This window comes from Brassica napus, chromosome A9 (genome assembly GCF_020379485.1).
Source record: "Brassica napus cultivar Da-Ae chromosome A9, Da-Ae, whole genome shotgun sequence".
Classification (NCBI taxonomy): Eukaryota; Viridiplantae; Streptophyta; class Magnoliopsida; order Brassicales; family Brassicaceae; genus Brassica; species Brassica napus.
Genome location: NC_063442.1, coordinates 39,825,134 through 39,850,048, shown reverse-complemented (window position 1 = coordinate 39,850,048; position 24,915 = coordinate 39,825,134). Strand labels below are relative to the sequence as shown.

Below are 24,915 nucleotides of genomic sequence, written 5' to 3'. Positions count from 1 at the left end.
CGTGTCATTTATCTCTTAAATGTTTTTTCAAAGGTTTTATTCTTCTTCTTTTAACTTGTGTCTTTTTCTTGGAAGATCGATCAATCAAGAACAAGAATCTTGAGTTTATCAAGTAAAAATGGAGATAACAACAACATCCCAGTTGTGTTCACAGGTTAAGTTCTCGATCTCATCATCACTCTTCTGTTTAAATGGTAACAGTAAGAGGACCCAAAACGGAGCTGTTTCAGTCAATTGCTTGAAAGAGATCAAACCGTTCAGTAACATTAGCTTCACTGCCAAGAAGAAACACAGAAACCAAGCGTCGGTGGTGAGGACAACAACACGCGCCTCCGTGGTGGATGAGAATCAACCCCAAGCTTCTGCCACCACCAAAGGAGAACGGTGGCTTCTCCAACCAGTTGGTAAAAAGCAAAAGCAGCTACAAGTTTCACAATCTTTCTGAGTCCATATCTGTTTGATTCACTGTATTGTAATAACTTAACAGGCGATGGAGACACAAGACACATTGGTTACAAAGTGGAAATGCCTGCTCCTTTCGAGATCTCTTCCGTAAGAAAACAAAAAAAAAACTATAGCTGAATTACTAGTGTATATATCATTCATGCATGTTTATAATAAAAGCTCATTCAAAAACTGAGCAGGGTCAAGTAACCATCGGACGGCTACCTGAAAAGGCTGACGTTGTGATTCCTGTGGCCACCGGTATTTTCTTTTATATATCTCTTCTTGAGGAGTGTTTGATTGTTTCTTTGTAGTCTTAGTTTGAGTTCAAGTTGTAACTTTTTCTTTTGGGCTGCAGTTTCGGGAGTACATGCGACAATTGATACACAAGGAGACAACCTTCTTGTAACGGATATGAACAGCACAAATGGTACGTTCATCGAAGACAAACGTCTAATCCCTGGAGTTGCTGCTCCTGCCTTTCCCGGAACCCGAATCACTTTTGGTACGCACCAAATCTCTGTTTCCATCTCTCTATAGTAGTAGAGGATCCTTTTGATAGACTCACTCTTTTTTTGTGTGTGTGTGATTGGCGCAGGAGATACAAATCTAGCAATTTTCCGTGTATTCAAGCTCCAAGATAAGCAAGAAGAAGAACCCACTGAGAAACCAGCCACAGAGTAACCAACCAAACCCCAAACCTGTTCAGTTGTACAACCATTGTTGAGCTATTATACACTCTATATAAACAATATTTTTATATATGTAAGATTATAACATTTATATTTTGTTGTTTTAGTGCGTTACTAATTAGGTGTGAATGGTAATAAACATAAGGTTTCAGGTTTTTCCAAAGACAGTAACAACAAAACATTTACAGAAAGCATATCTTCTCCACATTTTCATCTTTAAACTCTCTTCATTATGTTATATATATATATATATGGATTCTATATATTTTCTAGTTTTCTTCATAGTCTTGATGCATCCTCGTGTCTTTCAGAATCCGAAGCACTGAAAACAAAAGTATATTTTCTTCTTCTTCTTCATCTTTTCAATGTAAGACGATAACTCTTGCTGCCTAGCCATGGCTTCGTCCAGCGTCTGATATTTCAAACAAAGTAAATTAAATTGGGTACATACATCATACGTTACTCTACTTGCAACACGTTATTTAACACACCCAAAAAATGCCAATAATGCCACCAAAATCACTTTACTTAAAATATGTATGTATGCTTCAAAGTAAAAGAGGCTGGTTACCTTCTTGGTCTCAGACAACTGAAGCTCAAGCTCGTCTACACGGCTTAGAGCGGCAGTGAGTATCTGTTCTTTCTCCGGGGAGGACACCGCCGCCTGCTGATTCTGCAACGATCTACATTTCTCCTCCAGCTCGGCCATTCTCCTCTCCATCAACGTATACTCTTGGCTTGACACCATCGCCGTCTCTTCTTTCTCTGCTTTGTCGCCCGTATATAGCTGCCTCAGTGAGCTTCCTAAGCATGTTCTTTGTTACTATACATCCCACGTCCTGAAAGTATTTACAATTGATGGTTTGATATGTTTGAAACTAACTTGTTTTTCACGCTTCCTTAAAAATGCTAGCTTCTTCTTGCAATGATCTGAATATTTATGCAGAACCGAAAAAACTAGAGGATCAGTTGTTATTGTTGAACAATAGTCAAAGATCATTTTATTAGGTTAATAAGGACTATTGTGTTTTACTATGACATGCCTCCCCAAGGTCTCGGATAGCTTCTTGAATAAATAATTCGATTCTGTAGCTCCTCCAGCTCACCAGTTGCTTGTATTCACTCAACACCGGCCTAGATTGTAGAGTTTTTTTTCTCTCAACAGATTGTAAGTGTAACTTTTAAGTCAAAGATGTATCTGATAAGTCAAAAGAAAATAAGGGTGTTTCCTTCAGGAAATATAGAAAACAGTATAAATTAGGTAGTTTTGAAAATATACCATTTGAAGTAATATGTATAAGATTTCGTTTAATATAAAAGATTCTTTTATATTGAGTGGAAATTATCATATCCACCTCAACAATTTGATAGATTTTGTGATTACACTTGTTGATAAGATCTGAACGAAGTAAATGAGAAAATTGTATTGTGTAATATTTTCAATTAGCATATATAAGATATTTTTGTCTAAAATCCAGCATATAAATGAATAGCTAGAAACAACAGAACTTCAGATCAAACCCTAAACTAAGAGTGGGCAAAACCCCAAAATTTAAATTTTCAAATGGGAACAGTTTCTATAGTTTTATATCTATAATAACCGAACCGAACAAATACCCATCAACATTAGTTAAAAACACGCTTAAATAAAAATGTTATAATTTTATTGATTCTAAAATGCGACATCTTAAAGGGTGACATGTATTGATGATTCAAATGTGACTCAATTCCACATAGGATTGTTCTTAAAACTTGTTAAATGGCTAATGCGAGAATAACTTAACTAAATAATTATTAATTACCACAATTTCAATCTCGGTTCGTATAAAATCATGTTGTTATCATAATCAAAACTCTAGGTTATAAAGATGTCAGTCATTTGGTTTAATATGATATTATAAGTTTGATGCACATTCTAAGCATATACTTATCATTTGATTTAGTGTTTAAGTTACATATAATGTTTATGTGACATATATGGTTTGGATACAAAATTTTGGTTCGATCTAAATCAGTTGGTTTTCCAGTTCTATATTATGATATTCTTTATACTATTATTACTATCATATTACTTATTTTAATTGATTCAATTAACTCTTGTGAATCTTAACCAGCCATCACCTCCTGCACATGAAAATCTCTCATGCTTTGTAGAGCCCAAATCAGACACCGCATCTCCGATGTAGTCTATCCGTTGAACATGTGAAAGCATCATGAGCATGATGCCCAACTATATCTCGGTGATCTCTAGTGATCCATACCCCTCCACTGTGTAACTGAGCATTTCTCCAGTTTGTATGAATGTTACATTTGACCAGACCATCCAAAGACGAAATCCAAATCCTTAATACTCCGAGATCATTATTAGGAACTCCTCTTCTTTGATTTTATTAGTCTTAGCTCAGACATTCGCTTCATCGAAGGTATTATCGACTATCGATTTCTGTACACATGCATACAAAACTGCATTCACGTTTTTCCTAATTATCCACAATGTCAATAACCATGGTATTACTCTTCCCTTCTCTAAGGGGATGACCAGGGGCGGACCTAAGGCTGAAGGAGGTGTGGCATGTGCCCCACACTAAATTATTTTTCTCCCATGATAATTAGTAATAAGCTTATCTAAGTACTGACTTAAAACTCAACCTTAGTTACCAGAATTTGGTTAGTGCCCCACACCAAAAACAATCCTGCGTCCGCCCCTGGGGATGACCTCATCTGCATCATTTGAATCCTTGCAGAGATCTTCTATATCAGCGTTAGGTACAAAAACAGAGGATTTGTTAGAAAACTAATTTCATCTATGATCTATTTAAACAACGATTATAAATTTTGAAACAAAAAATATATATTACCACAGCCGAAAAAAAACTAAATTGTTAATAGTTTTGGGGATGGACATAAAACGAGCACTTGCTATTTTAGCTATACATAATATTTGACTTGTTTTATATGAGTACTACAAATTCAGATTTTTAGAATATTCGTGTACTTGCTAAAAATGAGTTCGAGTTATTTGTAATTATTTCTGAGTATTTAAGAATTACTTGCTAAACAATACTTTGATAAAAAGAGACATGCAAATTTATTTTGTGTACTCTACAAGGAAAAATACAAGAATTACTCGAAATATAATATGTGTACATATTATAAAGAAGAAAAATGAACAAAAACTTCCATAAATAGTAAATATCTAACGACTAAACTTGACAATCTTTCATTCGCCGCTCTGGCGCTCTCTGACACCGACGAGCCACCCGCGAAAACATCAACCAGTACTCAATAGTAACTATCTAACGAACTTTGATAATCTTTCTTGCGCTCTCTAACGCCAACGAGCCACCGCAAAACATCAAGCACTCAATGCCGCCGCTGTCGTTTTCCTCACTTCCCATCGACATCGTCGTGGAAATCTTAGCTCGCGTCCCGAAACGCTCTCACCCGATCCTCTCTTGCGTCTCCAAGAACTTCAGCCGTCTTGTTCGTTCGCCGGAGATACACAAGATTCGCTCTCTCCTCCGCAAAGACTCACTCTTCATCTGCTTCGTCGGCAAAACGGGTGCGCAATGGTTCACTCTCCGAAGAGCTGAGAACAACAACCCGACGACAGAAGAGAAGAACCGCTTCGTCTCCATCGACCTCGCGTTTCTTTCTCAGACCGAGCAAAAACCCTGCGCCGTCGCCATAGGCCCGGAGATCTTCTTTATCTGCGGATCATTCAATCCTTCGGCAGCCATGTGGATTCTTGATTCAAGAACCGGGACGTTTCGCCAAGGACTTAGCTCGAGAGCTGAAAGGCTATGCAGAAGCGTGGGTGTAGTCGGAAGCAAGGTGTACGTGATCGGGATCTATAGAGACGCCGACGAGATGCACGTGGAGTCATTTGACGCGAAGACGCAGACGTGGGAGCTAGCGCCGGTTCCTGAGGATCAAGGCTGGTGGTGGAGCTCGGCCCCAACTGTGTCGTTGAACAGGAAAGTTTGTGCGTTACGTGTTTCTGGCAATGCTAGGTGCTACGATCCTAGAGATGGGTCTTGTGAGAGTTTAGGTTTGGCTACTAAGGATAAATGGTTGTGGAGAACGGGTGCTTGTGTGATGAACAATGTGCTCTACGTTTACTACGCTAGGTTCGGGCTGATGTGGTATGACTACGAGATGAGGCTATGGAGAGTGGTTGGTGGTTTGAGTCATCTCAAAAAGGTTCGGTCTGTTGCGATGGCGGAGTATTACGGGAAGTTGGCGGTCTTGTGGGAAGATGTTGAGGTTGGTGTGAGTGGTGAAACTAAGGAGGTTTGGTGTAGAATGATTGCTTTGGAGAGGAGTGAAAGAGGGGTTCATGGGATTGCTGAAGCGTCTCAACTTCTGGGTAGTGTCCTTCGTGGCTATATGTTGCATCATTGTCTCTCTGTTTCAGATTAAAGAGAATAAAGTGTCCCTCCTTGCTATAGATAGAAATGTCCCACGTTGCTATAGATAGAATCTCATTGATTAAGCAAATGATGTTTCTTTACATTCCTACTTCTTTGTTTAAGTAGTTTGATTGTCATATACATGGACTTGTCCTCTATATTTTCGGCAGTAGTATCATATTCAATTCTTTAACTCTTGCTTTCTACCACTAGACTGTGCCCCGAAAAAAAACACATACATGTGACTAGAATGGCAAACTAATAAAGTGTAATTAAGTAGTAATCCATCCATTTCAGATTATTTGTCGTTTTAGACTGACACACAAATTAAGAAAACATTTAATTTTGTATATTTACTAGATAAAAACATTATTATCAATACACCTAACCACATTTCAATCAATTGAAAAAAATATCAAAATATAAAATCAATAAATTTTGCATTGAAATTATAAAACGACACTTATTTTGAAACAAAAAATTCACCCTACAACAACAAGTAATTTGAAACGGAGTGAGTACTAAGTTTGACTAGAATAACAAAGTGGAATAACAGAATAACCTAATCACATTTTAAATATCGTGTGATCTAGCCATTAAAATAGTTGAATAATAGAATAATTCACAGCACCACTCTCGCTCAAGACTATGATCAAGGACTGTCTCCTTATACCAAAGGAAGGTGGGGTAGGCAAATATCTAGGACTCCAGGAGCATTTTGGCCGAAAGAAAAGGGACCTATTCACATCAATCGTGGACCGGATTAAAGTGAAGTCAAGTGGCTGGTCAAACAAGTTCCTCTCAACAGCGGGCAAGATGGTTATGCTTAAAAGCGTCCTAACCCCGGTTCCATCTTATTCCATGACATGTTTCAAGCTGCCCCGGTCGCTGTGCAAGCGGATACAATCAGCTGTGACCAGATTTTGGTGGGATGGAAGAAGTGGAAACCGGAAAATGGCATGGGTCTCTTGGGACAAGATGACGAAATCCAAACAGGATGGAGGTCTGGGTTTTAGGGATTTTGAGAGCTTCAATGACGCGTACCTCGCAAAACTCGGATGGCGAATTCATAATAATCCCTCGGGCCTTCTCAGCCGGGTGCTAACTGGAAAATATTGCACTGATACTCCCTTCCTACAGGTTGCACATAGAAGCGCCGAATCGCACGGCTGGAGAGGGGTACTAATAGGAAGGGACCTTATGATGAGCAATGCTGGCTGGGCACTTGGGAATGGAGAGAGTATCAACATCTGGTCTGACCCTTGGCTCAGCCATTCTGAACAGGCGCGCCCTATGGGCCCTGCCCCCGAGCAATTCATCCACTGGACAGTCAAAAAGCTCATGCTACCGAATGGTACAGATTGGAACAGAGAGATCATTCAACAAGTGTTTCCTCACGAAGAAGCAAGAATCCTAAGCCTAAAACCAAGCAAGACTGACGTAGCCGATAAGCTAATATGGCTGGGAACTACTTCGGGAGAGTACACGACCAAATCTGGCTACCTGAAAGCGCTAGAACTCAACGACACAAACCCTATACCTCCCACGACTGTGGAAGTGGACTGGAAGAAGGGCATCTGGAACCTACAAACTGCGCCCAAGATCAAGCTGTTCCTCTGGAAAATATTCAAAGGAGCGCTCCCGGTGGGAGAGGCCCTGGCCGTGAGAAACATTGGCTCTGCCCAGACCTGTGCACTTTGCGACTCAAACGAATCTATCAACCACCTATTCCTTCATTGCGATTTCGCATACAATGTATGGAGGCTTGCACCTTTTTCTACTTGTATTGATGCTAGAGGGTTGCTAGATTTGTCCACTGCTTGGCTAGGTCTCTGTAAACTCACCTGTCTCCCTCCGGTGGGAATCTCCCTCGGCCCTCTCGCGCCTTGGATTCTATGGGCTTTATGGCTGGCCAGGAACGATCATATTTTCAACAACAAGGGCACCACCCCGGAGGAAGTGATCACAAAGGCAACCGCTGCAGCTCACGAGTGGCTCCGAGAGCAGGGAAATGAGCCAATAATAAGGATTAACCCCCCACCACTGCGGCCTCTAGATACAGCACACTACGCTTGCCTTCAGTCGGATGCGGCATGGCGTTCGGACTTACATCTAGCAGGTCTGGGTTGGATGGTGACTGAGGGACACCAGGCTAGCTCGCTCATGTCTCACTGCTTCTACGTCAGCTCTCCCCTAATCGCGGAGGGACTGGCATTTCGAGAAGCTCTGTTCTACTGCATCGCCAAGGGACTCCGGGCCGTGAAGTGCGAATCTGACTCTCTACAGCTCATCCGAGCCTTGAATGAGGAAACCCCCATCTCAGAGATCTATGGCATCATTGCCGACATCTTAAACCTTGTTGTCGCTTTTGATTATGTGTCTTTTGTTTGGATCCCACGTTCTGAAAACAAGGCTGCTGATGCTTTGGCAAAGCAGGCCTTGTCGAACGCATCCTTTGTAGCTTCATCCATGAACCCGCGAGTTTAATTTCTAATGAAAGTAGTGTTACAAAAAAAAAATAGAATAATTCACAGCAAGTGAATCACATTTGTTCGAGTTCACTAGATGTCAATCCAAGTCCCGCTTCAGGAGTTTAGACAAATAAAGTCTGATATAAAAAGAGTGTTACATGCCGTTGAAGATGTTTAGGTAGTTCGAAGATGTCAGGGTTGTTCCAGGGACCTTTGTCTGAATGCATACATTCACATATGTCTGCACAAGTGCAGTTACCACCCAGGAACTCAGGAATTTCACTGAAGAGAAAAAACATTAACAAAGTTGATTAAATAGATGAAGCTTGAATACATCCGATTACATGCTTTGGTTCATTTACTGATGCGGTTCAATCTGCGCAAGACGTTCCCGCTGCTCACAACCAAGGCATACGCAAGACTTATCCGTGCTATTGTTTTAGATTTAACTAAAATCACCTTGTGTTTTCTATTTCAGATCAAGATGAATAATACCTCTGTTGTTTTATTTGATTATAGAGATTACTTTTTATCCCTTGTCTTGCAGAAAGTATTCTGGCTGGGCATTGTAGAGGAGATCTTACAACTCATCAGTGGTTCAATCAAAATCCCAAGATAACACCAAAAGAGACCTTATGTGGAAGAGAATGATCATGCACTCTTAAACTAGTTGTTGGGTGTGAGCTAGACACATTACTATTACGTAGATATGGCATGCTTCATAAAGAGTTATGACATGAATAATGGCTCTTTTAATTCTCTCTTTGTTGATTACTTCTTGCTCATCATGTTTTTCGATATATGTCTACCATAAGACTAAATTTACAGAAAATATATGTTACATAGCTTATAAGATGGAACAAAATTTTACAAAGAAAAAAAAAGAGAAAAGAAAAGCTAAAACAACATTTTATGCTGGGGCTTTGAAATATCTTCACCCGTATATTTACAAACACACATATATGTGAATGTTATTTGCATAAACAAAAAGTTTTTCTTCTTCTTTTTTTTTTTCCTTGCTTCTTTTTTTTTCTAAGTACTTATTTAAACAATACAAAACTCTTCATCCTTTTGGTTCCTCCTCTGTCTCGCAATGAAAGACTCGATCTTGTACCTTAGTTCATCATCAGAAACATCAGCATGTCTCTCAGTCTCCGATCTCTTCAATCTTCCACAAGAACTCTTCTTCGAGCCCTCTAGATTCTCTGACCCACTCCTTTGCTTCTCTCTCTTCACAGTTATGTCCTTCTTGTCCGTGCTCTGTTTCTCTCTGTTATCTTCAGTACTCTGTTTCGCCCTGTTCTCCAACATGCTCTGTTTTGCTCTGCTCTGTCTCTTATCTTCGCTGATCTGTTTTGATCTGTCTTCTTCACTGCTCTGTTCTCTTCTTGAGCTCTCCCGAACAAACTGGTCGTAAAAATCATTTATGTTTCTCCGTGCATCAGGTTCTTGATTCGCAAAGAGACCGCACTTGGCGGCTACGGCGATGACTATGGCGTTCCCCAAGAGGAAAGCAAGATGACGGTTGATGAGAAAACGTGAGAGGCCAGAGTCCTCGAACATGATGACTAGTTGGTAACAGAGCTTGGCCACTGTAACCATAACCACAGTTATCTCGACCACTCGGTAAAACAAATCCAAGAGTTTTTGAACTCGAGACTTCTTCACAGCAGCCTTCATCTTTCTCGGTTTAGCCTTTTGAGTACTAGGCGAATCCATTTGAAGAGAGAATGATTAGATATTCAGTTTATGGTGGAGGAAAAAACAGAGAAGAGACTGGCTCTGTTTCTCTCTTTGTTTCTTCTTTGTTTTTATTTTTTAGCTTGAGAGAATGTACCTTTGCAATGTAAGTGTTTATATAGGGGTCACTGAGTGCATTTGCTTTCTTTTTTTTCTCTAGCACTAAACTTCTTTTTAGAGTGAATTATTGGTTTATTGTTCTTATATGCAAAAAGAGTTAACTTAGCAAAACTCTAGTCTTGTTATTTTTTTTTAACTAGTCTTGTGTCCTAATCTTTTTCATTTGACACACCATCGCCTTGTTGTTGTTCTTGATTGTATTCACGGTTACATATTAAAAAGTACGAGTTTTGTGAGTTTATATTCATAAAATTTGACTAATGAACTTAAATGTTTTTGACGAAGATCTAGATTGTCTTAGTGGTCTGATGAACATCAAACTTCAAACAAGATTAGATTTTTTCACTAATTATAAGTAAGTTATCTGCATGCATAAATGTTTCGGTTTTGTACCGAAAAGTATTAGAAAAAATGTATAGTTAATATAACTTTAATAGGTCATTTAAAATTGTGGCTCACTGTTTTGTAGTATGTCAATCAAACAAGTAACATATTAGCTTTGTTGTAAAATACTATTTGATCATGGAAGGTGTGAGTACCTAAAGGGTTGTTAGCTTAAAAGCCATGTCTCACTTGTCAAACAATGTAATATATTCTGTTTTTATACTTTTAATATCCCAATTTATTTGTTGCTTTACATTTTTGCAGTCAAGATAACAAAATCAATTTAAACTAATCAAAGGCAAGGCAACACTATGAAATGAAGAATACTAATTGATTACCAAAAAAAAAGAGAATACTAGTCTCAGAGAATGGTTGCGATATGACACTTATATCGACATATATATAACATAAAATTATATATCGATAGATTTAACTTATTTTATTAAAAATATTAATAGACAAATATCTATATAAATAAATGAAGATTCAATAATCACTTGCACATGTCTGTAGGATATTTTTCATTTTATTATAGTTTATAATCAATCATATCGCACTGGTAAAACAGTTTCATGCACTATCTTCATCATTTGTAATCTTTTACTCGACTCATAGCAGCCCACCATTATTTTTTATATCCATTCACTAGCTTCTTTGTGGCAATAAACTAATCTGTAAAATTAATGCGTACCACCATATTTAAATAAACTTTGCGCAAAATTTTTTAGAACTTGTTTAATGAAAAGATTTTAGGGTGAAATTCTTAACAGAATATCCGATAAGAACTCGTCTCTTAATTTTTAACTAAAAAAACTAAAAACCGGTTCTTAAATAGATATTTAAGAATCGATTCTTAACTTTTTAATTAAAAGTTAAGAGACGGGTTCTTATATTTCGCTAAGAACCTCACTCTAAGAACCTCCCGTTAAACATGTTATTAGCAGTACAAAAGCATACCTATTAAAAAAGTTAAGAAACAAATTCTTATATTTCGCTAAAAACCTCACTCTAAGAACCTCCCGTTAAACATGTTCTTAGCAGTACAAAAGCATACCTATCGTGCCAAATTTAAAAAGTACTCCAGGATATAGAATATGTAGTAGTGTAATCCGCCAGGCAGTTAATGAGACTTATAAAACCTGTTTTCATTCTTTGTACTAGAATCTCATTTCTCAGGTTTTTTGTTTGTTTGGAAAAAGCCTTTAAAACCTCATTTCTTAGGTTTGGTAACACAAATCAACCTCGTAAATCAAAGTTTCCTGATAAAATTATTATTATGTTTTTTATATGAGTCGTATATCATCACTGTGTATATTGATGTACAGTATACGGAACCTCACAATGAAAAATGACAAAAACACAAAATATACACGAATACTTTAACTCCTATTTAAAAATATATAATAAACCATTAAGAGAAGCAGTTTTAAAATGTCGAGATCTTGGACTCCCAAGGCTCCGCTGTGAATCTGACTGTGCTCAACTTATCAAGGCTTTGACCTCGGATCAATCTTTCTCGGAACTCTACGGCATTGTGGAGGATATCAAGTCTGTTAGTTTTTCTTTTGATTTCATCTCTTTTGCTTGGATCTCGCGTGAGTTTAATAGGGAAGCAGATGAATTGGCAAAGAAGAAGCTGTCTTCTGAACTTGTATTAATGGCCACAACAAACTTTGGCTAACTTTTTAAATGCAATGAATGTGTTTCAAAAAAAAAATAAACCATTTCTTCTTCACTAAGAGATTGAGAGATGGCTTATACTTCTACAACTTCTCTTTGTTAATGTGTTTCTTAACTTTCTTTATGTCTTGTCTCTTTCGAAACAAAAAAGCACATATATGTGGTTTATTTCAGTTTAATTTTTGTTATTGGATACACTTTGAAGAAAAGGTAAAAGCCCCACATCTTTTTCTAAAAGACATCTTCAATTGTTCATAGTAGTCCATGAACGTAACGTGTCACGCGATGCTTCATTCAATCAACATGGTGCAAATTATGAAGTATATATATGTTTTGTTTACTTGTTTTAGGACCAATCAGACTTATCCATAAATTTACGTCTTACATTATGTATCAGCTGGTATATATCTTAATTAATTTGAAGTGTAACTGTGTAATCAAAATAAAACTTTGAGCCTTATTACTTACAATGGCTCTGTTAGTGTTTTCTCTGTCAAGTTCTTATGTATGGGTTTTTGTATTTCAGTCCACAGTTGATAAAAAATGTTTTAATCTTTTCTAGAAATGTAGATATTAATCAATTTCAAAATTTCTGTGTACTTCTGGTCCAGTTCTAGTTATCTGGATGTGTATAAAATAAACTATTTCAAGCGAATTAAAACATCCTTACATATATAATTTTGATTTATCTTGATTTTTTGTTTGATCACACTTAGAAAATAGCGGGAGCTCAGCCACAAATGTAAAACACTTGTTGTTTTTCTTTTGCTACAATCCCACCCAATATCAAAAACACTTTAAATATTATAGTCACTTTGTAGATATCGTTTTGAGTTATTTGATTCAATAAATTTGATAAAACTATCTTTTTTATAAAGAGAAATGATTGGACCTAAACACACAATTAGAATATTTTCTTTTACATAAAATTGTATGTGGGCCTTTAAAATCTATGAATTACCTTTGGTATCTATAATTTGAGCATAGATTTAGAGATTATGGAGCTCACGCATAAATCTAGTTGATGAAACTCTTGTTATTATTCAAACAAGAAAATTGCATCCTTAGCGAAGAACAATACAATATATAAGTGGTACCCCTTTTATGGTGGCCAATCTATAAAGAACCAAAATCTGAATTTCATAACTTAAATATGGCTTGTACGTCTACCGGGACATATTATAAATTCCCTCAAGTTGATCACAGAATTAATCTAATTGTAATTGCTTTTACGTGAATTTTATAACATTTATTCCCCCGCATGTGAGTGTATGCTGATTCAGTGTCACTTACTCAATTATATTTATTTTAAACATGTAATTGCCTGGATATACACCAAAAACAACAAACAGTCTCGAAAAAGAAACAAAAAGAGATATGAGACGCCACATATTCATTTGGTTTATTTATCCACAAAGCGACTGTTCGTGCAAAATAAAATTTGTTCCCGTTATTCTTCATTTAATGTGGGAAATCTGATATTCTTCAAAAAGAAATCCGACCTGCCGGAATCGAACCAGCGACCTAAAGATTACAGCAACAACTACAGTCTTCCGCTCTACCAACTGAGCTAAGGTCGGTTTGCCAATTATGTGATCAAAAACTCTATATATTTACAATAATATTTGGGCGTGAGGCCCATCGCGGCCCTACTGAAATTCTTCGTTATTTTTATTTTTTGCTACGAGTTTCATCTTTGTTGATATCCATGATCCATAAAAAGTTTTTGTTTAAAATAATGTAAATTTTTTTCTACGATAATTATGTTTAAGGATACACATAAACTTTCGAATGCTTAACAAACATAGCGCATTCAAAAGTCATTTTGACTAAGCAAAGGGTCAATAAAAACATGAACAATTTAGTTAAAAATCGAACAAAGTAATAAACATGAAATGTCTCCAACGAGGTAAAACCTTAAAACAAAAAGAAAAAAAAAATAAAACAAAATAGTAAAAAGTAAAACAACGCAAAAGCAAATATTATTCTAAAAAAAATAACAGTCCAATCGACAATCTACCATCTATGAAAACAAATAAACAATGTATATCATAATAACTGCACTATCACTCCAATGGTGATTGCACGAGGGATATATAGAGATGTGAAGAATACAATCATGGCAAGGAGGGATAGGAAAAAAATACATTCTCTGTTGTCAAGTTGAATTATCTAATCTATTAGGTTCATAAACATTGTTCTATCTTGTTTTTTCCAAAGTATAGTAGCTCTTAGATTAACTTATTGTAGATCTGAACATCATTAATATGTTATTAGTATTCTTAGCAAAAAAAAACATGAAATGTCATTCACTTACACATATAAGACACAAAGGATATAGAATAAAATCACCTTAGCTAGTAAGCTTGGACCTGTTCCAGTGTTCCTTCAACTGCTGAAGCTTAGCGTAGAAATTTAATTGGGCTGGATAAGATTAATGGACTCATTATTAAAACTTTAATGGGCTTTATCAGCCTGCTAAGAACTCGGAAACCCTAATATACAAGGGACAACAAAACCACTTCACTTTCTCACTGTCGTCTCCGTCAAGCTCCATCTTTCGTCTCTAGCCTACCCGCCGATCATTACCCGTCTCCGTCGATAACAACATGGTTACTCTCTCTCTCTCCGTCTCTCTTGATATAGCTTTGTATCCCTTTGTGTGGGTGTCTAATTTGGAAATTTATGTTTATTTCTCAGGCGCCAAAGAAGGAAAAGGTTCCACCGCCGTCGTCGAAGCCGGCTAAATCCGGAGGTGGAAAACAGAAGAAGAAGGTTCGTTTCCTCTATTGTTTCATCTTTAAATGTAATCTATACTTTGTGTTCATTAGATTTTTAAAGTGCTCAATTTCTCTGTTCTATCTGTGTAGAGTTTTTGCAGAATTTGATTTAGGTTTACTAGATTGATCTAGTCTTGTTTGGATGAATTATTGTTTATTATGAGTTTGATTAAATGTAATTAGATTACGACACTTTAATCTATGTAATGTAGCTTTGTGTGTTTGTGTTCTTAATTGTTGTCTTCTTTCTCCTTAAATAAAAAAACAGAAGTGGAGCAAGGGAAAGCAAAAGGAGAAGGTGAACAACATGGTGCTGTTTGATCAGGCTACTTACGACAAGCTTCTCACTGAGGCTCCCAAGTTCAAGCTCATCACTCCTTCCATTCTCTCCGACCGTATGAGGGTATGTTTACTACATACTCGTCTTTTTAATTTTACTAATTCATGTCCTTGTAACTCAATTAGTAGTATGATCCTAGGAGATAATTAAGTTATCAATCTCGATCTTGTCTAGAACTTCAAATAGTATATTATTGTAACACTGTGATCCGTATTGAATAATGTTTATAAAATGTAGATTAACGGATCTCTAGCAAGGAGGGCGATTAGGGAGCTGATGGCGAAAGGTGTGATCAGGATGGTTGCTGCTCACTCTAGCCAGCAGATCTACACTCGTGCCACCAACACCTAAACAGATTTACTCTTGTTAATGGTTTGGTTCTCGAACCTCAACTCTTTTGATGTAGACATTAATCATCAGAGCTCTTATAGTTCTTTATGTTTCTTTTCGTAAACTCCTTTGTATCTCAAGAAACTCTTTAGTAAGCTGTTTTGAGATATTATGTCTACTTAATTCGGAATTGTTTTTTATATTTGCTCCCTAAATGGTTTCTTTGGTGCACCACTCCTATCACTGTAACTTATGAGTCTTGACTTGGCTTGAAATTGTAGATTATGCATGACCTCAACTGTTGCATATTATTTGACCTTCGCAAACTTTAGGTAGAGACTAAGATACCAATACATGAGCCGGAGAAAGACGTAGTTGATAAACTAATAGTGTGTAATCTATTTCAAGTACTAATCACAAATATGTTTTGTCTGCGAATGTACCAATGTGATATTTGGTACTTCGTTATTATTAAACATATCAACTGTATGAATGTTTAATTTGTTTTAAATTCATATAGTAGTAAAAAATGAGCGTGTAACGTAAAATGTAGCAAGCAAGTTAGTTAAATTTGGGTTAATAAGTGGCAAACACAAAGTAGTTGGTGAATTTAGAGTAGGAAAGAACATTCGGGGGGCTAGACTGAAACAAACAATTATAATGGTGGCTTTTTCGTAATTACGTATAACCCGCAAGCAAAACTAAAAATAAAAGAAAAGAAAAAGGATATCTTGTGATATATTCTTCATCTTCTTCGCATTGGTGTCCCCTTTAGCTCAGAATCAGATCCGCTTCCTTCGTCGAGGTCTCTTTCGGATCAGCAGAGAAAGAAAGCTCTCTTTCATTCTTACTATTCAGCTTCCGTAAGTTTTTTTGAATCTCTCCCTTCTCCAATTACTCCTCGTTCCTTTCGGAACGATTCAGTTCCGATTTCAGATCTGACTTTCGCGATTCGATTGATTTCATTTGGCCTGAGTCTTTATCGAATCGATCTCTAGGGCTTTCAAGAAATCACCAAATGGACGGAGGTGGTGACGTGGCAACGCCTGTACAAAAGCGAGCACACGAGGCGTGGAGGCTTTACAAATACTATCTCGACAAGACGACACCTCACTCAACCTACAGGTGGATCGGCACGCTCGTCGTCTTCCTCATCTACTGCTTGAGGGTTTTCTCAATTCACGGATTCTACATCATCTCATACGGCCTCGGCATCTACCTCCTCAACCTCCTCATCGGCTTCTTGTCCCCTCTCGTTGACCCTGAGCTCGATGCCTCTGATGGTGGAGCTTCTCTCCCTACTCGTGGCTCTGATGAGTTCAAGCCCTTTATCCGCCGTCTCCCTGAGTTCAAATTCTGGTACTACCCTCTACCCTCTTTGCCTTTCTGTGGCGTAATCGTTTTACGATTGAAATGTGTTTGCAGGTACTCGATGACTAAGGCCTTCTGCATTGCCTTTCTGATGACGTTCTTCTCGGTTTTTGATGTTCCTGTCTTCTGGCCGATACTGCTTTGCTACTGGGTCGTTCTCTTTGTCCTCACCATGAGACGCCAGATCTCTCACATGATTAAGCACAAGTACATTCCTTTCAGCATCGGCAAACAGGTTTCTCTCTTTTCCACAACCTTTGATTGTAATCCTTGAACTGTTTGTGGGGTCTATGGACTACAAAGGTCATCTTTCAGATTCATAGTAATGGCTTTAAGGGTAAAGTTGCTAACTTTATATCAAATGTTTGATCTCTGTGGCAGAAATATAGCGGGAGGAGATCTGGTGCTGGTAGTGGCGGCTCTCGTGCTGATTGATTGATCCAGAAGAAACGCAGGAAAAAATGGGAGATGGATGGGGTTTAAACCATTTTGGAGTGTTTTGTAGTGATGGATTTTTTAAAATCAAATTCTTATTAGCTACCTATTGGGCAACAAGAAAGAAGGAAACAAAAGGGTGTGATTAGTTTAATCTGTTATATGTTGCAGGAAAAATGTTCTTTGTTAGTTCCCCTTTTAATCCTAAGCACTTTCTGTAAATATGGTTTTTACTTCTGTTTCGAAACAAATTCATTCCTTTGTTTGTCTTCTCAAAAAATTTCATTTGTTTTAATCAATTTCTTTAATTTATGAATCTACTGTGGTTTACTATATACTATTATACCATACTGAATGGTGATAATCATTGGGTGGTTGTAGTTGTTCATTTACACAGTATTGTATCACACGTCTTAAATATTATACACACTATCACACACAGTTAATTACAGTCGATATGTTATATATACAAGGAAGAGTATTAATCATTTGTTTGACCAAAAAAAGAAAAGAAAGAGAGTATTAATTAATCAATTGATGGAACCAATTATTCTTTCGGGTTTGATTTGAGAGCAGTCTTGAAGTGAGAAGGCGCAGGTCGAAGCCAGTCTTTGCCGCCGATAAAATCTTTGCTCATGAAGACGGTGGCTTCCTCGTCAGATAATTGTTTCGACCATTTTACCCTTCCTCTCCTATCTGCTCCCGGACCGTAACATTTGTATTCACCATAATATACAGTACTGCACCATTATTAGTATACAGTAGTTAGTCCAAATATTATCATTACCTGCAACAAAAAAAATGTAAAAGGTTTCAAATGATTTTTACTTGCTTTTACTCGAGTCTCCCCATTCGTTCCATCCTTGAGGTGCAACCACATCAGAGAAGACGGAATAAGCAAAGACAACTCTAGAATAAGCTCCCCATGGTCTTCCTAAATACGTGGAGCCCGTACCGGTTAACTTGCATCCCAAGAATGAAAACCCTGATTTATCCGTCGCTGACGATCTCATTTGCGCCGTCATCGACCCATTATTCGGCGACAACGAGTGTAAATGACACTTCTGCGAAAAATGTATTTCATCAAAAAGCAAATTAAACTTGCAAGTTTAGTTAGAGAATAATCTACTATTCTCTTCAGCTAACATCTTTCTGTTATTTAAGTATTCTATATTTCATGATTTATTTTAAGCTTATAGAGTGGTATACTATATACATATGCTGAAAAAATACAAAACTTGAACTCTTTCTATATATAAATCTTACATATTAACAGCTAGATCAGTAGATATCAAACAAAGTAACGGATCGAAAAGATGTGTAGAAAAAGTTTATTAAATATGTTGATATAGATATAACTTGATGTGTATAAATGAAAGTAATAATGTAAATGGTGATAGCTAGTACTTACTTCGTAGAGAGAAGATGCGCTTCCGCAAATGAAATCAGTGGCACCTTCAATATAGCAGTTCTTGAAGTAATGGTTTCCATTGTCGTCGAGAAGAGTGTCTTGGTACGACGTTATCACGCAGCCGTAGAACGCTGCCTTATCCGCCGCCACTCGCAACGCAACCGCCTGTCCCGTTGTTCCAAACTTATTCTACTTTCAACAAAACAAAAAAGCACGTTAAGATCAGTCTTTTGTAGTTTCCAAATATTTATTTGCATTTTACACTAGGTTTTTTTCATTTGTGTATAATCATTTTAGGATGTTTCAAAAAAAAAAAAAGAAAGTATAATCATTTTAGGAAGAATTTGTATTAATCGTAAACACCAGATACATACATAACAAATAAGTAAAATGTGCATATATAATATATGTGATGAGGATTTGACCTGAATAGTGAGAAATCGGCATACGAAGTCGGATGCGAAGACTGTGAGAGTGGGTGACTCCAAAATGTCTTCACCATCGCTCCATATGAGAACTGTGGTGGAAGCTTTTGTTCCACTCAATGTTATGTAGGGTTTATCCGCAGGAATCACCACTTTTTCTCTGTTTCATAACATTAAACATTATAGATTTAGTTTGTCACGGAATCTGATTATGCTCATAGAACTAACTAGTCAGCAATAAAATAGTCAAATATGTTCTAGAAAACACAAATTCACAAAGAAAAATACAAGGTCGACGTCTAGTAATAAATTGCTAGCTAATTTTTTTCCATCTAAAATGGATAAGTTTTAGATTAAAAACATGTTACATAATCAGATTACAACCCATTTGAAAGCCATATATAATGGATACATTTCGATGAAAAGAAAAAATATTTTGATATAAATATCTAACTGATAAAAAGATGATTCTACCACACAACATATACAAAAAAGAATGAAAATAGTCTAAATTTTATATCAAATTAAGCACATCTATATTTTAAAATATAATCAGTCTAAATCCTTAACTTTGAAAACTAATCACATGGTATAGAATTTTAATTACAAACCAAACTTTATCCATAAAGCTATTTGTATATTCAACAATATATAAACCTAAACAAAATGGTATACTTTCAATATCAATATATGCTATCCATATTTTTCTGATTATCTCTATATAGTTGCCCATATATATATATATATATATATATCTATGTAATCATGTAGTGTGTTTAATTATATATACAGAAAACAGTTTTTGTACCGGTAAACTCCAGGCTTGACCCAAATGAAATAAAGTTGAGAGTTGTTTAAATTGGGAGGGATAGAGTCAATTGCTTCTTGAATCTTATTGAAATCTCCTTTGCCTGATTGATCAACCCTTATTAGAATTGCAGTTGAAAAATCAACTGAAGACGAAGAAGAAGCCATGGAGGAAGATGTGATTAATGAGAGAATGAAAATATTGATGATTGTGATTTGATAATAAGTATCAATGTAATGTTTAGACTTTGTTTTATAAAGACCCATCTCGGCCATAGCGCATGTGAGGTATATCACGTCTTGGTGATTGTGCAGAGGCCAAGTAAAACAAAAACAAAAACAAAAACAAAAACAAAATAGAAATTGATAAACCAATTGGCTATAAGCAAGAGTGTGAGAACTAAGATATATAAAAGTTTCGTTTACACATAAAGAGATCTTTATATATATATCAATGGGTTGACTAGAAGTTGGATGATGTGATTGGAGTTGGCCAGCGGCCGATTTCTTGTGAACGAAGTTGTAAGATTGCATTTTCGTCTCCAAAAGATTTTTATTTATCAGATTCAAAGTTAAAACTTTAAGATACAAAGTCTATACACACACTAGACGAACTTTTCTTGATACGAATCTATGCAATATACAGCTGACAATATATCTACATGCATCAATATTTTACGTATGCTTCTTTAATTTGCTTATAAGTTATGTGGAATAGAAGAGCATGGCAGAACGTTTTTCATTTATGCATAGCTGCTAAAACGACACTAGCTACTTCACATTTGGTTTAGAAGACCATAAACAATGATTAAGTCTAATGGGTCCACGGTTTCCTATTACGATTAGTTTGGTCAACCGAACGCATTCTTTGCTTCCTTCATTATAGGCTTTTTGTTTCGTTGGTAAAATGATTTTAACTCTTTATGTATAGCAAATTAGATTTTATTATTTGTCTTCCTTATAAAAGATATACCAAAGTAACTTGATAATATACTTAACTTTGGATAAACTTTACGTGTTAGGTTGGCGGCTTGCATGCTTCCCGCATTAGTATTAGGGCCTGACTGGTTTAACCGCAGCGGTTGCGGTTGCGGTTGCGGGAGTTTGCGAATGCGGGTGGTTGCGGTTTCTAGCGGTTTTAAGAGATTTGTACGACTGGTTCTGCGGTTAAAAATTTGTGCGTTTGCGGGATACTTATGACTGGTTAACTACCAAATGCAGCAGTTGTTAAATAATAAATTAATAATATTTACATTTTATACAATTATAAAAATATCAAAAATAATAATATTATAATAAATATAAAATTTATATTTAGAAAGTTATAGTTTAAATTTTTTAAAAATATAGAAAATATTTTTATTTTAAAGTTTTATAATATTAATTAAAATTTAATTGATATATTTTAGCATTTTTATAATTTCACTTTAATTTTTTTATTGATTTTTTATTTTTGTATTTATATTGTTTTGGAAAAAAAAAAATTTTATCCTTCCGCAAACGCCCGCAACCGCAAACGCTAGCTGGAACCAGCTTTTGAATTTATGAGGTTCAGAGCGATTTGGAGCGATTTGGAGCGGTTTAGAGCGGTTTGAGCGATTGTTGCAAAACGCCAGCAACCGCTACTAACCGCAAAAGCTGCGTTTGCGGGTGGTAGCGGGAAAACCAGTCATACTAGGTAATAACCCGTGCCTTGCGCGGAATGTGATTATTTGTTTTGTTATTTTTAAAAACACATTAAATTTGTTTAATCTAGATATCGGTTCGGTCTTAAGTTATTTTTTGGTTTTTAATCTCCTAAAATATAACCATTATTTTAAATTAATATTTTATTTTGGTTTGTTCTGTTACAATGTTTGATTTTTTAGTTTTTTGGAAAAAACCAAAAATTACTATTATTTGTTTATTTTCATGTTATAAATTTAAGATAATCGTCATGTCGAACTAATAGTTGTATATCATAGTTTGTAAGCGGATAATAGTTCAAGAAAAAAAAAAAACTATTAAGACAAATCATTTCACTACAATTTGGTCGGTAGTGGAAGAAGCATTAAGAAAAAAAAATTTCAACTTCCAAAAAAAAATAGATACTTCAGTGGTGGTAAATACTTATAAGGTGCTCACATCAATGTGCATATGTATGTGTATGTAAAAGTATATAAGAATACATGACAAATATATAAAGATATTGTTAATTAATATTAAATGACATTTTTGTTCTAAATAATACATGAAAGATAAAATTAAAATTAATTAAAAATTAAAAAGGCCTTGACATTAGTGAATTTTTTCCATATAAAGAAAAATCAATTGTATCCGTAAATAGAGGTGTGCACATATCGAATATCTGGGTATTTGAAGGCATTCAAGTCGATTCAATCTTTAGCCACCTAGATAGTCGGTGACTCTGATAACCGAAATGATTTAGAATTTTAAAGAATATCCTATTTGATCAGTAAATAAAATAAATTTTATAAAATAATTGAAAAATTTAATAATAACATTTTATTACAAAATAAAATATTATTTAACTTTCTAAACTTTAATACCAATTATAATAAATTTAATTCATAAAATATTGTAAACTTATATAAACTATAATATATATAACACATATATATATATATATATATATATATAATTCTGTACATATATGTACATATATGCATATAACAGATCGAATTTGATATCCGTTCCTAAAAATATTGGAATTTGTGATTTATTTTTTTCTAATTATATTTTAGTAACTGATTTGCTTCGTAGAGTTACAGATATCCATATTTTTTGGTTCAAATCAAAACGGATAACAAATGGAAACAAAATTTAGAAATATTTTGCCTGACTTTATCCGTAAACAATAAAAATAATATATATATAGTTTAGATTTTGATTCGTTATTTGTTTTGATTCGAAACGAAAAATCCAAAGTTTTATTGGAACCATGCATATGAGTTTATATTAAAAATATAAAGTATATAGTGTGAACACATGTATGAATATAGTGTGAACGCATTAGCATATTTATTATCAAATTATCGTGAGGCTGCCACGTGTCTATTATAGTGTGAATGCATTTATTATAATGTTTCTCCTTTAATATATAAGGGATTAGCAATGAAAAAGATATCTATAACGCGTAATCATATTTGACCCCGCCGTAATCCAAGGTTTCCATGAAGGGAAAGTATATAAAACCGAAAATGTAAATGGGCCAAAATCAAAAGTTAAGGCCCATATAAACGAAAGGGTTCATCAGCTAGCCACAGAAACTGACAAGCCATAAAAGCCTATGAGCTTTGTTACTGTCGCTTGAAGTAACCAATCCTCATTATATATCCAACGTGCAACACGAGACAGTTGACCAAAAATAAAGAATAGTCAAAGGTCAAGGAAAATTTGTTCACAGTTCGGGTTATTACTTTGATTGTATAGGTTTTGAGATTTTTTTCATTACGTGGATGGATGGATTGGATACACATGACTTTGTACACAATATTGTCAATTCAAATTATTAGTACGAATTACACAATACACGAAACAGATAAACTCATAGCTGAATTAATTTTATTTTTAAACTAGTAATTAAAAAGGTCTAATTATAATGATTAGTTCTTCTTCTGGAACGCCGCCGACATAATAAACTGTAGGGGTGGGGACTCACCACGACGCGTCAAAAAGCAACCAAAAAATATCAAAATCAAACATGTAAGAATCGCAACACGCAACTCTCTTCTTTAAATCTCAAAAACCAATCAAACTCCCCCAACCCATTTATCGATGGAGCCTTTGATGGAAGACGAAGAGTTCAGTCTTAGGGAAGTGGTGTTGCCGTCGCTGATCCCGGTCGTGCCGGAGCCGGAGCTAGAGAGGGAGGACGGAGAGAGGAGGAGAGGGAGAGATGTAATCATAGCCGTTGATCATGGTCCCAACAGCAAACACGCTTTCGATTGGGCTCTCGTTCATTTCTGCCGCCTCGCCGATACCATTCACCTCGTCCACGCCGTCTCGAGTTCGTTCTCCCCATCTTTTGTTGGCTCAAATGTGAATAGTAGATCTGATATGTTGAATTTTTTTAAATTTAATTCTTACTTTTACATAGGTGTTAAGAACGATGTAGTGTACGAGATGAGCCAAGCCCTCATGGAGAAACTTGCTGTTGAGGCGTTTCAAGTTGCTATGGTATGAGAAGAAACTGTTCCTTGATTGCTAAGTTAGGGTCTGAGAAATAAATCTAATTCAGTTAGGTTTGTAATGGTGTAGGTGAAGAGTGTGGCTCGTGTTGTTGAAGGGGAAGCAGGTAAAGTAATCTGCAAGGAAGCAGAGAGATTGAAGCCTGCGGCTGTCATCATGGGTACCCGAGGCCGGAGCTTAGTAAGAAGGTTAGAATATATTATATTATAAGTATATCTTAGAAGAAAATACTTATCTTTGTCTTGATTCTGCTTTGGGATTCTATGCAGTGTGCTACAAGGGAGTGTAAGCGAGTATTGTTTCCACAACTGCAAATCCGCTCCTGTCATTATCGTTCCTGGGAAAGGTACTTTCACATATTAATCAATCAATGTAGTGATTTTTTTTCACACAGTTTGTTTGTTTTGTATTAACTAAAACCTTTGTGTGTTGTTGTAAAGCAGAAGCTGGAGACGAATCGATTGTAAGTTGGACAAAATCAGGAGATCCTAAACCCTGAAGAAAAAAGAGCTCTCAAGTCTCTTTGTACCTTGTATCTTTCTCACTTTAGTTGAAGTCATTGTTTCAGAATGTGTTGTAGAACTTTCAAGTAATTTCTTCTTCCTTGTGTGTGTGTGTGTGTTTTGTAGTTTCAAGTTTTGTGTATAAAAAAACATTTGTTATGTGTATGCAATGGTGTTATGACGTTTCTGAGAAATCGAATTGTGAGATTACTCTTGCAAAATTAATGGAAGAAGCTTCTCTTTCTGCCAGCGATGATGAATATTTTATATATTTTCCATCTGGCACTCGAGAAAAAAAGCTACTCTTTGACTTTCGTTCGCTCTGTTCCGAAACCCGCTCTCTTAGGCATTTGATCGAACACTTAGTGTGTGCAAGTCT

General features: G+C 35.9%; 7 protein-coding genes and 1 non-coding gene across 9 annotated transcripts; 5 read left to right on the top strand and 3 right to left on the bottom strand.

The window, feature by feature from the left end:
* The first annotated feature begins 33 nt into the window (after window positions 1-33).
* On the top strand, window positions 34-1,291 carry LOC106410598. Its single transcript, XM_013851139.3, has 5 exons — window positions 34-404; window positions 488-552; window positions 645-705; window positions 803-949; window positions 1,043-1,291. Exons 1-5 carry the CDS (start codon window positions 119-121, stop codon window positions 1,126-1,128), a joined length of 645 nt encoding a protein of 214 aa, XP_013706593.1. The 5' UTR covers window positions 34-118; the 3' UTR covers window positions 1,129-1,291.
* A 2,861-nt stretch (window positions 1,292-4,152) lies between these two features.
* LOC106364059 (F-box/kelch-repeat protein At2g44700-like) lies at window positions 4,153-6,101 on the top strand. The gene has a single exon (XM_013803702.3). It carries the CDS (start codon window positions 4,503-4,505, stop codon window positions 5,556-5,558), a length of 1,056 nt encoding a protein of 351 aa, XP_013659156.2. The 5' UTR covers window positions 4,153-4,502; the 3' UTR covers window positions 5,559-6,101.
* Window positions 6,102-8,840: 2,739 nt separating this feature from the next.
* LOC106407309 lies at window positions 8,841-9,975 on the bottom strand. Its single transcript, XM_013848150.3, has one exon. The coding sequence runs from the start codon at window positions 9,736-9,738 to the stop codon at window positions 9,064-9,066; it is 675 nt and encodes a 224-aa protein (XP_013703604.2). The 5' UTR covers window positions 9,739-9,975; the 3' UTR covers window positions 8,841-9,063.
* Window positions 9,976-13,439: 3,464 nt separating this feature from the next.
* On the bottom strand, window positions 13,440-13,523 carry TRNAY-GUA. The gene is given in 2 exon segments: window positions 13,440-13,475; window positions 13,487-13,523. It is a non-coding gene; the product is annotated as a tRNA-Tyr (tRNA).
* Window positions 13,524-14,404: 881 nt separating this feature from the next.
* On the top strand, window positions 14,405-15,595 carry LOC106365970 (40S ribosomal protein S25-4). Its single transcript, XM_013805492.3, has 4 exons — window positions 14,405-14,555; window positions 14,644-14,718; window positions 14,992-15,126; window positions 15,301-15,595. Exons 1-4 carry the CDS (start codon window positions 14,553-14,555, stop codon window positions 15,412-15,414), a joined length of 327 nt encoding a protein of 108 aa, XP_013660946.2. The 5' UTR covers window positions 14,405-14,552; the 3' UTR covers window positions 15,415-15,595.
* A 235-nt stretch (window positions 15,596-15,830) lies between these two features.
* Window positions 15,831-17,470, top strand: LOC106410402 (protein RER1B-like). The gene is made up of 4 exons (XM_013850893.3): window positions 15,831-16,256; window positions 16,392-16,752; window positions 16,819-16,999; window positions 17,146-17,470. The coding sequence occupies exons 2-4, from the start codon at window positions 16,412-16,414 to the stop codon at window positions 17,197-17,199; spliced, it is 576 nt and encodes a 191-aa protein (XP_013706347.1). The 5' UTR covers window positions 15,831-16,256; window positions 16,392-16,411; the 3' UTR covers window positions 17,200-17,470.
* Window positions 17,286-20,156, bottom strand: LOC106362665 (putative pectinesterase 11). The gene is made up of 5 exons (XM_013802531.3): window positions 19,844-20,156; window positions 19,036-19,195; window positions 18,611-18,799; window positions 18,028-18,263; window positions 17,286-17,939 (listed from the first exon to the last, which is right to left on the bottom strand). The coding sequence occupies exons 1-5, from the start codon at window positions 20,116-20,118 to the stop codon at window positions 17,747-17,749; spliced, it is 1,053 nt and encodes a 350-aa protein (XP_013657985.3). The 5' UTR covers window positions 20,119-20,156; the 3' UTR covers window positions 17,286-17,746.
* A 3,337-nt stretch (window positions 20,157-23,493) lies between these two features.
* Window positions 23,494-24,701, top strand: LOC106365968 (universal stress protein PHOS32). 2 transcript variants are annotated; one of them, XM_013805490.3, is made up of 5 exons: window positions 23,494-23,851; window positions 23,942-24,021; window positions 24,103-24,221; window positions 24,303-24,379; window positions 24,477-24,701. In XM_013805490.3, exons 1-5 carry the CDS (start codon window positions 23,620-23,622, stop codon window positions 24,530-24,532), a joined length of 564 nt encoding a protein of 187 aa, XP_013660944.2. In that variant the 5' UTR covers window positions 23,494-23,619; the 3' UTR covers window positions 24,533-24,701. The 2 variants fall into 2 exon arrangements, with proteins under 2 accessions (XP_013660944.2, XP_022547069.2); XM_022691348.2 differs by having other exon boundaries at window positions 23,510-23,851; window positions 24,474-24,701.
* The last annotated feature ends 214 nt before the right edge of the window (window positions 24,702-24,915 follow it).